This window comes from Acomys russatus, chromosome 9, assembly GCF_903995435.1.
Source record: "Acomys russatus chromosome 9, mAcoRus1.1, whole genome shotgun sequence".
Classification (NCBI taxonomy): Eukaryota; Metazoa; Chordata; class Mammalia; order Rodentia; family Muridae; genus Acomys; species Acomys russatus.
In genome coordinates, this window is record NC_067145.1 from 52,483,087 (window position 1) to 52,498,483 (window position 15,397).

A 15,397-nucleotide genomic window follows, 5' to 3' on the forward strand; every position below is an offset into this window, starting at 1 on the left:
TAAAAAAAAAAGCTTGATACTTAGACATATCAGTTACCCACTATCAAATGTTTAAAGAAAACAAAAGGGTTTCTGGGAACATCTTTTTAAGATCTTAGCCTAAGGCAAAAGAAGCATTTTGTGAAGCCAGTAAGCACTGGACTCATCGTGTCCCACCACGATAACCTGTGTTCTTACTCACCTGGCCGAGGTTACCATCTCCTACATAGCGGCCTCAGGAGGCAAGTTGCTTTATTCTGATAGGTGCTGTTCACAGAGGGAGAGTTTGTTAGTACTTAAGGAAATATGCATATGAAATTATAATGATTTATTTTGTTACTTTAAGCTTCTTACTACCGAAATGGCAAACTACAAATTGCACCCATGTAAATCCTTGGCTGGGGCCTTTTTAGAATCTATTAAGTAAATGCCATTTTGTCACTGTGTTTTCTCTTCCGGACCTTTGCAGATTAGTGAGGCAGATCATTCCAGAGCTACGGAGAACAAAAAGGATAAACCAAATAAATGATTCTCCTTTAATTTTCTCAAACTTAAAAGGATCGTGTTGTGTGGGCAGATTTACTTAAGGGTTATTAACCGTGAGACTTAGATTTAAATTATAATTTTGAGAGCTTCACCTTTATTTTCCGGGAAGACAAGGCCTTAGACAGAGGGGTAAGATCTGAATGCAGGGAAACAGGCTCTTTTAAGACTTGCAGGAGAACCAGGACTCGACGGCCTTCTGTCTGGGCACCAGAAACGTCTGAAAGAGTGAGCTTAGGAGTGGCTTGGGCCTCAGGGCTGCAGCCTAGCTTCTCCCGCTCATGATTTCTAGAGTCCATTTGACCCTGGCGACAAGACAAGCTAGCCTGGAGTCAAAACGCATCACACTGTACACTGGAATCTTGGGAGAAAGCCTGCAGTGATATTGATGCCCTGGTCCCACCGGTGGACTTTCTGACCCTCTGAGCCCAGGGCAGATCATTAAGGCACTGAAGTACTTCTCAAAGCACCTCACTGATTCTGAGGTGCGGCCCATTGCCTCTCATCACCACTTAGGTAGTTAAACAATGCCATTATCCAGCTGGTGGCTTCCAAAACTTAGAAATTGCCTTTTAGTGCAGAAATTAATATATATATATGGATCAGTATAAATATTACTGATTTTCAGACTGATAGCAAATAAGTAATAGGAAGTAGTCCATATTGATGTGCATTCAAAGCTTTAATTTTCACATGGCTCATGTGTATAGGTTTCTTTCTGCTTAAAAAAAAAAAAAGGACAGGCATATGTTTTCATCTTATTTAGGAAGCCATGTTGATAGATAAACATTTGATGCAAATTGAAGCCATATTTTCCTATTTCCCATTCCGTCAGAGTGTTGATAAATGCTGCTTCTCAGAGTGCACCTGCAAAATGCAAACTTGCCATCTTGGGTTCTTTAAATACTTGCTCAGGCTCAGCCTGAGTACTCGGCCATTGCACTATCTGTAGCCTTGCTAACTCACTTGGCGCCTTCAGAACTACATCTTCCCTACTTTGCATTATGTAAAAGTGAGGTCTGGAGAAGCGACCAACCTGGTCTGACACCGCGGAACCCGGTGTGTGGAGAAGGCTGGTGTGCAGAGAATACTTGATGAGGAGAGAAGTGACCTCGCAAGAGTAAATGACTGACGCCACTTCCCCATGTCCTTCCTCAGCCCCGTTCTAGGTAGAATCCTCCCACACTGTTTCTTTCAGCCAGTCTTGCTCAAATGATCATCATTCCGGCCCTCTTGGACCGTAACTGATCGGCTGAAGTCCAAGTGACGTTAGGGCTGTTGCTGGAATGGGCATACCAGGGCGCATGAGCATCTATACCTGAATTTAAGTTCTGGGGTTCTTGTTTAAACCTGCCACATGGTCCACGAAGCCATGTTTCCCCCATAGCTCCTAGCCCCTTCCTTCCAGGGGAGCCAGGGTGCTGCACTGGTCTCATGATCTGCTGTGTTCAGAGCAGGTTTCTCCTGGGTGACACTCTGCTGTGAGCACTTTGAGGTGCAGAGTGAGATGTGCCTACCCGTGCTTCATCCTGAGGGAGCCTCACCTCAGTGTCAGTTTGTAAATCACAGAGACAGGCCAGGGTAGGTGTTCCTCAGACACAAGTGCCTGTACCATGTTTGTGTTTATTGTCCACAGTTGGAACTCAAAACAGACAACAACCCCCAATTTCCCTTATATGCTCCCAGCGAACCGCTGTCTCACGCAAGAGAAATAAAAAGAAAAAAGTGCTCCCGAAGACTGTGGAACCTGTGACGACTATGAAACCAAAGTCCAGTCCATTGGAAATTGAGAAGAAGCCGGCAGCCATGGCAGCCATGGCCCCAAGGCCATCTGGTCTCCAGGCCGCAGAGCACCCCTCCCCTGAGGAGAGCCACGTCCTGGGGTTTGGCATCGTTCTCGAATCTCCTTCCTCAGATGTAAGTTGATATCTTCTGGCTGCCATCCTGCTTGATAGAAGTTTCTGGAACCTTATATATTAAGACACTTTCCACTTCACTAGTTCGGCCCCAAACAAGCAGAGAAACTTGGAGGAGTGAATGTGGAAAGAGGGGGGCTAGTAAGAACCTCCTTGCCTGGGGTTTCCTTCCCTGAAAAAAAAAAACGATCGTATGCCTTCCTCATCCACAGACGGTCCGCTCCTTATCTCTGAAAGATGAGGGGTGCTGTAAATAATCTGCTCACCAATTTCTCTAAGATTTTTAATTTCCAAGTGGCACTTTTCCATTTCCTCAGTGTAGAAAAGTAAGAGAACATAATTAAATCCTTTGTAGATGAGCATAAATGAACAGAAGACTACAGATAAGGTCATACCTTTGTGGAAACACAAACTAAGAATAAAAAAGAAGCCGTGGTGCTAATTCTGTTTCATAGATGCAAGCCACACTGCTAATTAGGTGGCAGTGCCATGCCATTTACTCCGCGTAATGATAGGTTAACGCTCGGCAAAGGTTTGCTATTTTAATATCATAGCTAGATGTTGTTGCAGTCTGAGGTGGCAGATTGCATCTGAGACATCCATCTGACTTGCTGCTTTATATTCATAGGACCATAAGTGAATTTCTTTCATAATGTGCTGAATTTGCAGCTGCTTACTCTATTTACAGTGTCTTTATTTAAAGGACATTTACGTTGTGAACCCCAACTCGTCAGAGTTCTTAAAATAAACAAGAAAAAGTGATCTATCATTACTAGATTGCATAGGCTGAGGCTCCTGCTGAGAGCTCCCACAGGCTCCTATAGGAATGGAGTTCTGCCCTACCTTCGAAACTTTAAATAAGAAAGAAACAGCTGATTTTTTTTTTTAAAAGCGGTCTATTTTGAATTATAGAAAGCCAGGTGGCCAGCATATATCCACATCTGGGCCTTTAATGAAGAGAGGCGATGAAAATAATCATCTCACTGTGTTCAAACTAGAAAATCCTTTGCATTTTCATCCAATTCTGAGAGTTAAGAGAGGCATTTGGTTTTTATCATAAGTATATGCTGGAATCATTAAGATCTTCTAAACTCACATTTAGTTTATAGACTCCTTTATGGTCGTGAGGTTCTGTACAGGAACAGTTCCCACATTTGATTGTATTGTGTCATCACTACAGCTAAGGCCTTGTTCAAACCCTAGGCAAATCATATATTTGAAAACAAGTAAATTATTCCATAAAGTACAGTTAGGCTGCTTTTGATAAACTGTCATATTTTCCTTAAATTTCTTAAAATTGTTTTCTGATAGGCATTGATACATTAGGAAAAGTAAGTGAGACCGTAGATCGTCTCCTGTATAGGTGTGTCTAGTGCCCTTTTTATTGTTAAGTTCCCAGCACATTTTAGCATTAAATTGGAGGTCTGGTAATGATCCTGTGAATATTTACAAAATAGAATAGAATTTTTAATCACTATTTATTATGTAATACACTCAAACAATTTACATTTTATTCATGGCCATTTTTTTGTAACGAGCTATTAAGTTTGATTAAGTGGGCCTGGAGAGATGGCTCAGTGGTTAAGAACACTGCTCTAATAGAGGACCTGGGTTCAATTCCCAGCACCCACGTGGCAGCTCACAACTGTCTGTAACTCCACTATCTGATACCCTCACACAGACATAGATGCAAGCAAAACACCAATGCACATAAACTTTCAAAAAAAGCATCTACATAATTTGATTAAGTATATTCAGAATTGCTCGTGAAAGCTCAGGTGCTGGCTGTCTTGAAACAATAGAACGGCTTTTTAAAAAGGCAGGAAAGCTATGAGGATGTCATCTCTACAGCTCCCGTCTGATAACAACATTTGACTCATCTCTTCAGTAGACAAGATGAGGTGAGGACATGCGCTGGAGAGCTCGGCCGTGAGTTACAGTACTGTCTGGGAAAATGCTTTCCATGGATGGTGCTAAAATACCCAACTTAGGTCCTTTTCTAACCCTTTAACGCTTCTTAGCTATGAGGCTTTAAAAGTGTTTAATGGGAATCTAGAGGGAATAATTCTTCTAATTTTTATAGCAATTATCCTATAAAACAAGTCAGAGAAAACACAGGGGGATAGGAATTCTGTATTTGCAAATGGGCTCTGAAAAGTCTCCAGTGTTCAGAGGGCCGAGTCTAAGATCCTAGCATCGGCCATTTTGTCCATCATTTTCTACACTAGCTGACTGGCTTTGGAAAAAGTAGGATACTTCCGGGAGTGAAAACCTTGGTGCTGCACATGAGGTACCATCCTTCTTCATCTTGGGGCACAAAGGAGCCAGTGAAAGTTTCATGTAGACGATCAATCTGCCTGTTTGAGAGTGGTGGCTGGAGCAGTGGTTCTCAAACTATGGGTCTCGACCCCTCTGAGGGTTAAACATCCTTTTCACAGGGTCATGTACCAGATTTCCTGAATATCAAGTGTTTACATTATGATTAATAACAATAGCAAAATGACACTTATGAAGAAGCAGCAAAATTAGTTTTATGGTTGGGGGGTGTCTCCACAGCTTGGGGAAGGGTCACAGCATTAGGAGGGTTGAGAACTGTTGTACAAGCACCTAGGCAAACAGAAAAAGGTTTAGGAAAAAAAAAAAGAAAGAAATGGTTAGCCAGGCAAGTGTGGTAAGTGAAAGGAGGACCACTGAGGAAAGGCTTGGTTGTTGAAGGCAAAGCGAACTCCTGAGTTTTGTTTTGTGAGGGGGGTGGACGGCTTTTCCTGGCAGATTCCCTGGGGAGGAAGCACGGGAGCAAATCTGGCTTTCTGCTCTGCATAGGAAGGACAAATGCGCTTAGTAGCCTCAAATTGTCTTTCAACCCTATCGGCAGAGGAGGAGGAGGAGGAGGGTTAAGCATCACACCTCTGCTAATTGCGTTTCAAAATTTAAAAAAAAAAAAAAAAAAAAACCTGCGAATTATTTTTTGAAGATTCACAATGTATTAGGTCACTCTCTTTACACTAACTTGTCCTGTCACACAAATGCGGCTGTGTGTATTCACAGCACAGACCCACGTGGTTCGGGAGGTCACTGGAGTGCACAAAGCCCTAACGCAGACCCACGGAAAATCAACACATTAAGTGATATTTTGGGAAGATCCTACTGCAATGCCTTGCATATAAGAGGTTCTTAGGAAGTGTAATTTACTTAGGTCTACAAATGATAAAATATCTATTCATGTGGGAAACACCTTGCACACAATAAATGTACAAAGCACTGGGTCCAGCTTTGGTTTCATTACAACCCACTCCTCAGTGTAACTGCCATCACCTGTTCTGCCCCTCTTCTCTGCCCCATACTCAGGTCAGGACTCTAATCTACTTTGAGCACTTCGCCTTTATGGAGACATCTGTGTTTGTTTGTTTGTTTGTTTGTTTTCTTAACGATTTGCATGAGTCTATCCTTCAGTCCCAGCTTCTCAAAAGCGGGGTCATAACACCGTGCAACATCCTGTGTAAGACAAGTCATTTAATTCTTACTCTGGGAAGCCTTTGTCCTGCTGTCCTCTTAAAGGGAGACTGCACAAGGTTGACAGGGTCAGATGAGGTCAATCTCCTCCTCCCCTCCAAGCCTGTCATCTGCCTTCGTTCACTATAAGAAACACCGTGGGTGCCCGTTAAAGTCACCTCCTCTTTTGATTTTGAATTTTTTTATATGCATGGTTACTTTGTCTTCATGTATGTGTGTGTACTGTGGGTGTCTGGTGCCCTTGGAGGCCCGAAGAAAGTACTGGGCTCCCAGAAGTGGAGTGATAGACGGTGTTAACTGCCATGTGGGTGCTGTGAGTGGAACCCCAGGCCTCTAGAAAGGCATCGGGTGTTCTTCTTAACCACTGAGCCATCCCTCCAGCCCTTGAGCACATGGCTTGGTTATGACAAGCATGCTGAAACTCCTTACGGCGGACCGGTACAGGAAAGGGGGCCAAATGGTCCGACTCTGGCTTTTTCATTTTGTGTACTTGGCACCTCCTTAGGGGAAAGTACGTGGGTAAAGGATCAGGCCGTGCTGCAGGATCTCAGCTATGTGACCCTGAGCAAGTGGAGTCTGTTCCTCACTCAGCTTCCTCCCTGCAAACGGGAATCGTGATGCTTCCACACAGAGTTGGCCTGCTGTAAGAGTTAATGAAGCCTTCTGTGTAAATCACTTAGAACAGTGCCTGGCACAGTTTAAGCACTCGATAAATATTGGCTTTTTTTTTTTTTTTTTTTTTTTTTTTTTTTGACCTTACCCTTCCCACCTAAGTACTGTTAGAGAAACAAATGTAAATACGGTTAAGTAAATTTAGCTGTCTGTATGAATGATCAGATGCACACGAGCAAATAGCACTTTTGTGGGGGGGATTGCTGGGGGGGGGGGATGCTTCACACTTGTAACGTGATTATTTGACCCCTTAAAAGTCAATACTTAAATACAGTTCAGACCTGAATTACACAGAAGCAGAAACTCAAGACCAGTCTGAAATTCAAATGCATTATTTAGTTCTCTTTTCATGGATTCACCACACAGTGCTGTACCGAGTACTAGTACTGTACTGAGACAAAGCCGTTGCTCGGTTCTTACATCACAGCTGTTCGATGCCGGGTCGGCTGACTGTTGTCTCTTAGGGCAGCTGTTACACCCTGAACTGTGTTTTGCTTTTGTGTTGTTTATTTTGCTTTATTGAACCACTCAGACAAGCTTTAAAAGACAGTTTCACATTTTTTTTTTCAGTTTCACAATTTTTAATCATAGAAAATGTTTTTATTTGATGGGAATTATTATAAACACTCTCCAGCAATTCTAGATTGCAAAACATTCTAAGCTAACCGAAGACAAATGATGAATATTCATCACTTTAAGATAATTTTGCTAATCCTGATTTTGTATGCTTCTTAAATAATTTTAAATGCACTGTTGCCTCCAACAAAAATAGCTTCTTAATTCGGAGTGCTTTCCTGATACCATCTTGTCTTGATAGATAGGATCAAAGAAGGTAAGTTCTGTAAGCCATTTTCCATTTACTCATTGACACTAAGGCGGCATATGTGCATGGCAGCCTAAAGTTCTTTCTGTTTTACTTTTTGTCTTTTGTTTCTTGTTCTTTTCTTATTTTAAATTTATATATTTACTTTACATCCCAATCGTAGCCCCCCTCCCGCCTTTCCTCCCTGCTCCACCCTCTTCTCCCTATGTCCCCTCCCCTTGTCATTAGAAAAGAGGATCCTGCGCACGTGCGCATACGCATACTCTCTCTCTCTCTCTCTCTCTCTCTCTCTCACACACACACACACACACACACACACACACACACACACACACACACACACACACCCCAACCCACCTCAGCACATCAAGTTGCATCAGGACTGAGCTCATCCTCATCCACTAAGGCCAGGCAAGGCAGCCCACTTAGGGCAAAGTGATCCAAAGCAGGCAACAGAGTCCATGTCTTAGATAGTAGCTGCTCACCTTACCACATGAAAATCAAACTGCCCATCAGTTACATATGTGTAGGGGGCCTAGGTCCAGTCCAAGCATGCTCTTTGGTTGGTTTTTTTCCTTCTCTGTAGCCCCCATGGATCTAGGTTAGTTGACTCGGTTGGTCTTCTTGCGGCGTTCTTGTCCCCTCTGGGTCCTTCTATCTTTCCCTCCCACTCTTCTACCAGATTCCCCAGAGCTCTGCCTAATGCTTGGCTGTGAGTCTCAGCATCTGATTGGATCAGCTCCTGGGGGAGGGGAGGGCCCTCAGAGAATGGTTAAGTTAGACTCCTGGCTGTAAACATAGCAGAGCATTACTAGTGGTGTCAGGGGCTGAGAGCCTACGTTTCTATGGCAGGCTGCGTGGGTTCAAATTGTTGCCTCATCACATTAGTTGGATGTTCTTTAACAAGTTACTCAACTTCCCTGGTCCTTGGTTTTGCCTGGGAAACTTTGAAATAAATGGCGGTAGCCATTTCATAAATGAGGAAATTTAGAAAGTTGATGTATTCTGTGCTTCCCTGGGGCCTAGAATATAATAAGCAACAAATAAATATCAATTATATTACTATTTTCCAGGGTTCTCTAAAGAGAACATAATAGTCTTTGCTCTCTAAGGAACACATGGGGGAGACTCACAAACAGTGCTTGCAGTATCATAAGCTCCAGAACAGAGAGTCAGAATGACTCCCAAAAACTGGGAAGTATGGGCCTTCTCTACGTGGAAGGTCAGAGACAAGAGTCTTAGCATGGGCATCTTCTCAGAGGAGCAATTCCCGTTGAATTGGGGGAGAAGACACTAGACTGTGGAGTTAAAATCTTACATAGTGTCCATTTAGCTCAACCGTCTTTAACATAAATCAGGCCTTAATGTTCAGAGTTATGATTTATTGCCTGAGAAGAAAAAGGCTAGCCACATCTCTAAAAGGCTAGAAGCTCTTATTATGCAGATACAGGAAGAAATTTTTAGGAGACCAAATTGTATTATCTTTTCTAAAAATCGTAATTCTACCAAAACCCATCAATAACTTAAAAGAGGTAGAACTTTAATGATTTCTTTTTTATCCTAGTCAATATTAAATATGTGCTGTGATTATCACACTTGCTTTTTCATAGGAATTTGGTTAAACACTTTTTAATATCTACTGTACAATATCAGTCTTGATGGAGCACAGCCGGTAGCATCCATTCTAACTAACACTAGGGAGTCTCAGCCCAGCCACATCCATAGACCACACCTGTGCTGAGCTGTCTTAACAGTAGCAGGCTGACAGGCTGAGCCAGCCAGAGCAGACCTGACCCAGTAAATCTACTGAAGGCAGAATAGACTTATAGGATACAATGTTAATTTTTCTTTTTGAGAAGATAACATTTATGAGCAAGACAAAATCTGTTTCAGGTTTTGTGTATTTTAATTTTTTTTTTCTTTCAGGCAGTAGTGGCATACTCAGGAGGCAGAAGAAGGCTGATCTCTGTGAGTTCAAGTCCAGCCTAGTCTACAGAGCAAGTTCCATGACAGCCAAGGCTACACAAAGAAACCTTGTCTTGAAAAAAATAAATAAAAATAATAAAATTTTCTTTCATAAGCTAAAACTCATTATATATTATAGTATTGTGAACAGTCTAGCTACCTCTTTTAAACATCGTTATCAGTCCTGTGTTACATTTTACAAGGGACAGAAAAAATCCACCTTACTCAGCATAATCTACTTGTTTGTCTATAGTTTCCTTGACGGCTCCATCCTGAGCCATTCTAAGACTTAAACAGCTGTCCAACTCCCTGGTCCCCACGTCACATCACCCTTATGCACCACCTTGTGCACGTGCCTGTAAATGTGAGTCTTGCACAGCACAGAAGCTGGAGAATCATTGTGTATCATTTACTGATCTAACAGTTGAAAACCTGGGACTGATGTGGAACATAAACATCCATGCACTTCTTTTCCCTCTTAACTAATGATCACATGTAGCTTGTTAAACATCTTACTGTGATTTTGGACTATTAATACCTTCTATTAAATAGCCTGTATCAGATGTGTTCCGTAAGTGACTCATTTATGTGATCTCTTTAAGTATTTTATGATAGGTTCATAAGGACGTGTGGGTGGCAGGGTTCAGGAAAATGTCTTTCCATTTATCTTGTTGTAAAATCTGTTATCTAAACTGCTTCTAAGCAAAAGGAACACCACACCGGAAATGCAAAGAAACAACATAGTCAGTGTAGCTGTCCTTGGTCCAGGAACATTTTCAAGAGCTATTAGGACTCAGCAGTTTTTGCTCCCAGAACAGCATCAGTGTAAAATGAAATCATACCACATAAGGAATTCCCAGTACCGATAGCATTGCCCTCAGTGGCTGAGGTACCTAAAGTAAGCAAGGCACTGCACAGTGGGAATTCATAGGGAACCCTAAAAATAATGACTATAAACACTGTAGTTGTGCTCATGAGATGGATGCCATTATTTAAACATCACCTTCTTTCAATAACAGTAGACTTTGCAAATTAGTATATTATCTGTCTTGGCTTGAGCATCAAAGGATGAGTCTGTCAAGGAAAGTCTAGTTGTTTTGGTTTTTTTTTTTTTGTTTTTTTTTTAATGATGTTTATTTAGAACAATGTTTGTTTTTATAATTATTATCAGTAAACAGATCTCATTTAAACCTCAGCCAATAAACAAAAAAAGATAATGAGTCTACGACTAGAGGAAGTGTTTTAACTTGTCTTTAAATATGCATGCAGAGTTGTCGTTCATTAAATGATAATAATGTACTACAATTACGCTTATAAAATGGAAGAAATGGCAAGGTTTCATAGTGAAAACAAGATAATTAGTATCGTGTTTCAGAGCATAGAGTCAGCCCTCCCCCCTCTTCTTTTTTCTTAAAAGGAACTGGTGCTTTGTGGCACCATTAACCATGCCTTAGTGCCCTGCTGTTACCCTCTAAGAAGTCTGACTAGGAGGAGTCAGGGAGGCAGGCAGGAGGAGCTGTGGTTCAGCTACCTTTGCCCTTACCCTGCTGCCTGTTGCAGCAAGTCAGACTGTGTACTCCTCTGTAAGGTACTTGCAAGGGGGTGAGTTCATGTTCTTTGAATCAGAAAGACCAGCTCAAAATAACTACTGGCCTGGCAGTGAGAAATAGAACAAAAAGCAACAACAGTTTCGACCCCCGATAGCCCCTCTGCAGTCACACACCACACAATAAGAATGCCATAAGAAGCCTTGACTCCACAGAATCCTCCAGTGTCTACTTTTGGGCAACATAGCAGGTGCCACAAATAGTAACTATACTGCGTTCTCCTAAGTCTTATCTTCAGGGCCCTATTAGAGTGCCGTCCCATTCCATCCTCGGCCTCTGGCACTCCCTTTCCTCTGCATCCTCAACAGCCAGTCCTGTCCTTGCTCAGAACCTCTTTATCATGCAGCGTGTGTGGTGGTGGTGATGTCAGTCTCAGCTGCAGAGCCAGCCTTGAGTCCCTCTCCACAGAAGGTCCTTGGTAAGTAGGTACCAAACCAGGTGGTCATCCCTCCTGGTGCCTGCACACGATCATTCGGAGACCCCGGTGTGTGCCTGGGCACTGGGTGAAACCTGCGGACCGAGCCCTCTGTAGAGGGAAGGGGAAACCCCAACCTAGTCATTGTGTGTGAACTCCTTTATAGCGTTTTATTTATTCTGGTACATATCTGCTGGATGCCAAGTGGGTTCTTGGCACGCTAGATACAAAAGCTGTGCATCCCGACTAAATAAACACAGTGCAAAAGTACTGTGAACACATTTCATAGAAAGTACTCTGCAGAATTGAGAAGGGAGTGGCCAGTTCTGCCCGGTGTTTTATTCAGGTCAATGTCTTTGAAGCTAGGGTGCAAGTCCTCCAGGGGAGAACTTGGGAGTCTCCAAAGCCAGATGTCTAAGTTACAGAAGTTAAACAAGTTGCACTTCCTTCCCTGTCCCCTCTTACAACTCAGGAGCTCCTGTACCTTCCCAGGAGGTCAAAAAGCTGCAGCATACACCTGGAGGAGGGTTTCAATCGATTCTGTAGGATCCAGGGATTCCTATCAATGATCTGAGAACAACTCATTTAGAATTAAAGTTCATACGCTATGCAGAGTATAAAGCCTCGTGTCAGATTATGCTGGTAAAGTTCTCTCCATCAGATCGCTTGACAAGTGCTTTCCGAGTGCTTGGTGTGTGTGTGCCCGTCCTGATGCAGAAATTAGGATGCAGCCTCTCGCTCCTGTCAAGCTCCTCTAGACCTCTGACCAGCAAGCAGCAAGATGCGAAAGTCAGGGGGAAATCTGACAGCACTGTGTTTTCAGTGATAGTTACCAGGCTTTCGGAAGCCAAGCACCAAGTGGCAGAGCGAAGCAAAGGAATGCTGTTTACACTACAGTGTGCTGGGCACCTGAACACACAGTAGGACAAACAAAAAGAGTAACTTCTTTCTACCATGAGAGGATCGGGCCCCAAATATTTGATCCAAGGGGGATGCTTTTCAGTGTTGGGAATATGATACCTGGGGCTGAGGTGTGTCTATACAGTATATACAGTTTGTATACAAAGGGTGACCTTTCATTCTGATTAAATCTATCAGCTGCCATTTTTTATTTGCTTTGTATTATCACTTTATGTAGGTTTTCACTGGAGCAGGGGACCTGTGAGGGTACTCCTGTATTGCTCACCTTTGGTGAAAGAAATTATTTGGGATTTGAATTATTTTGAAGTTGTTTTTGGTACAATCTCTTTAGACCCTGGTTTCATCATTTACAAAATGAGGTTGTTGCCTATAGGCGATTCATGTCTCCTTACCTATAGAATTGTATGATTGTGTAGTTCTCCAGCCTCCTCTGAAATGTCCATATGACTGACTGGAACCGTGTTTCCGGTGTGTTTGGGTAAGACTTACTGTTGGAATCATAGCATCCCATTTTATGAATTGTAAGTGGCCATCGGTTTTATAAAGTGCAAATTCTGGCACACAGAGCTGAGACTATATTTTACCGGATACTGACATCTCAGGAGCCACTAATATTTTTTTTGAACTTACGCCCAAAGTAAAATCCTCCACATCTTGCCTTTAATGAAATATTTCTGTTCTTTTGGTAGCCAGAAGTGCAACTTGCTGAAGGCTTCGATGTGTTTATGCCTAAATCTCAGCTGGACTCTATACTGTCAAACTACACCCGCTCAGGAAGCCTTCTGTTTAGAAAACTGGTGTGTGCGTTCTTTGATGACAAGACTTTGGCTAACTCCTTACCCAATGGGAAGAGGAAAAGAGGACTCAATGACAACCGCAAAGGACTAGACCAAAACATTGTGGGTGCAATAAAAGGTTGGTCTGCGGCATTTCATTTTGTGGGTTCTTTGTTTAGTTTTACCTTCATTCCATTACGATACAGGTAAAGTAGTGCTAAGCTAATGAGAGCCTAATTTAGTTTGCTGTCAGCAACTTGCCTGTGGGTGTGACCCTGGTGTGTAAGCTTGTGAGTATCCCCACCCCAGATGCCACTAGAATACTACTCCAAGGTGACAGGAATTATAGAACTCATGACTTCAGAATTAATTTTATCTGCTGCAGAACCAAAAAGACTCGGTGAATGCAGATGTTTTTTCTAGTAATTTCCAAGAACTTGATCAAAATATGATTCTGGAAAATTTTAAACTTAAAATTTTAAGTGTAAATAAGAATTAAACTGCGGTACAGATTTTATAAATAAAGTAGTACATTCCTTGAAAAGTTTAGAAACTTTGCTGTCGAGACATTGCATCTGAAGATATTTTAAATATAAGCGAAGGCACTTACTGTCTCTCCCCACACATTCCTAGCCAACTCAGTCCCTTTTTTTTTGTGACTTGTCACTTGGAAGGCCGTCTTCGGTTCTCCCCCCTTCCCTCATTTGAACGTGTGTTGATATTCCACCATGTGTAACAGGCACATGGACCCCCAACTACTTCCATATCTTACGTGTAGTTCTAACCTGTTTAATATCTATACTCAGGACTGTGATGACTATAACTTTAGGCAGAGAAGTATTTAAATGCGATTATCAAAGAGAATATACTCCAAGACTCATTAAATCCAACGACCATGGGAATGAAAGCTTGACTTGGAGCTTAGCCTCAAATCTGAGTGTTCTCCACTGGCTCAGCTCTACCTTGTCACGCCTGTCAGTGAGACTGACTCAGGGCTGTCCCTGCCTCCTCTTGTTGGCCATTATCTTACTGAATGAGTAAATGAATTCAATAATGCTTAAAGGATACTTGGAAATTCACAATTGACTTTACAAAAATAATTCAATTTTTAAATGGAGTTGGCAAGTTCCAGGCACCCTTTGTTCATGGCCAGAAGGACATTGCCTTCATTAACAGGAAATTTCTCATCGTCCATCAGAATTGTTTTCACTTAAAGTGACAGTTGGGTTCTGTTAAATAAGAAGCACCACCACAGAGATGTCACAGTCTTTGCCGTTTATGAAAAGGATGATCCAGCCGGCAGTGACACTGAAAACAAGATTAGAGGATTTGAAAACCAGTCAGTGATGTCAATAGGCCTCACCTAAGTGAAGGAGCTGTTTCCATCTCTACAGACTGTGCCTGCTCAGACATGGGAGTCAAGGCTGCTGCGGTGCTTCCAAACTACACATAGGAATTGCCTCCCCTCTCTCTCTTTTGTTATTTTCCAGAATGGCTTATTAGCATTCTAAAGGCACTTTGAAATTGGGGAACTATAAATGACCACATTTCATCTGAGTGGAATTAGAAGAGAGCTTCTATAATAGATGGTAATGAAATACATCATTACAAGTAGACTGATACATCAGACAAGGCTTTAAAAATCCGTTACAAATAGTAATAGACTAGACATCAGACAGGAGTTTAAAAATATACTACAAATCCTAAACATAAGATATGTCTTATTTTTCTAAGCTCTCCTGTTTACCTATCAATAAATATGGCAAAAAGGCCCCCATTCCTAATACAAAATAAAGCAAGTTATTCTAATAAAAAAAAAAAAAACCTCAAAATTTCTAGCCTGCCCACAACTTTGTTTAAAACTGTGTTCCAGAATTATTCTGTTCCTGTGTCAAAACACATATTTAGTTATAGACATATTTTAGCTTCTTTGACTAACTGCAAAATTAATCCTTCCTGATAAAACTCTAATTCATAAAAAGGTTCAGAAAACAGGAAGGACTCCCACTTGAGAGTTTACCCTGTGCCCTCCTGCAGCCTTTGAGAGCAGCATCTGCCTGCTTTATAAGACATTTTATTTATTTATTTTACAGGATTTCATATCAGCTCCTTGAAAACAAGCTCTGTCTTAAATGGTCTTATTCCCTGTGCCGCTTGTAGGAAGTCAGGGCATGCAAACTGCCAAATGCGCTGAGTTCCAGGAAGGGCAGCACCTGCCGGCAGAGGCTTTGTTAGAGCTTCCCTCGTGTGCCATAGGACAGGCCTGC

The 15,397-nt window shown here is 42.1% G+C and overlaps 2 protein-coding genes across 5 annotated transcripts in view; one reads left to right on the forward strand and one right to left on the reverse strand.

Moving 5' to 3' along the window:
• Prpf18 (pre-mRNA processing factor 18) overlaps positions 1-15,397 on the reverse strand; it is an 807,949-nt gene that overhangs the window by 109,878 nt on the left and 682,674 nt on the right. The gene's annotated exons all lie outside the window — the stretch shown is intronic.
• Bend7 (BEN domain containing 7) overlaps positions 1-15,397 on the forward strand; it is an 83,244-nt gene that overhangs the window by 32,686 nt on the left and 35,161 nt on the right. For all 3 annotated transcript variants that reach the window (XR_007831193.1, XM_051151331.1, XM_051151332.1), the window contains exons 5-6: positions 2,159-2,439; positions 13,044-13,269. Coding sequence is in view for 2 of the 3 variants with exons in the window: in XM_051151331.1 (XP_051007288.1) it covers positions 2,159-2,439; positions 13,044-13,269 (507 nt within the window). In the remaining variant the exon portion in view is untranslated. The remainder of the gene's footprint in view (positions 1-2,158; positions 2,440-13,043; positions 13,270-15,397) is intronic.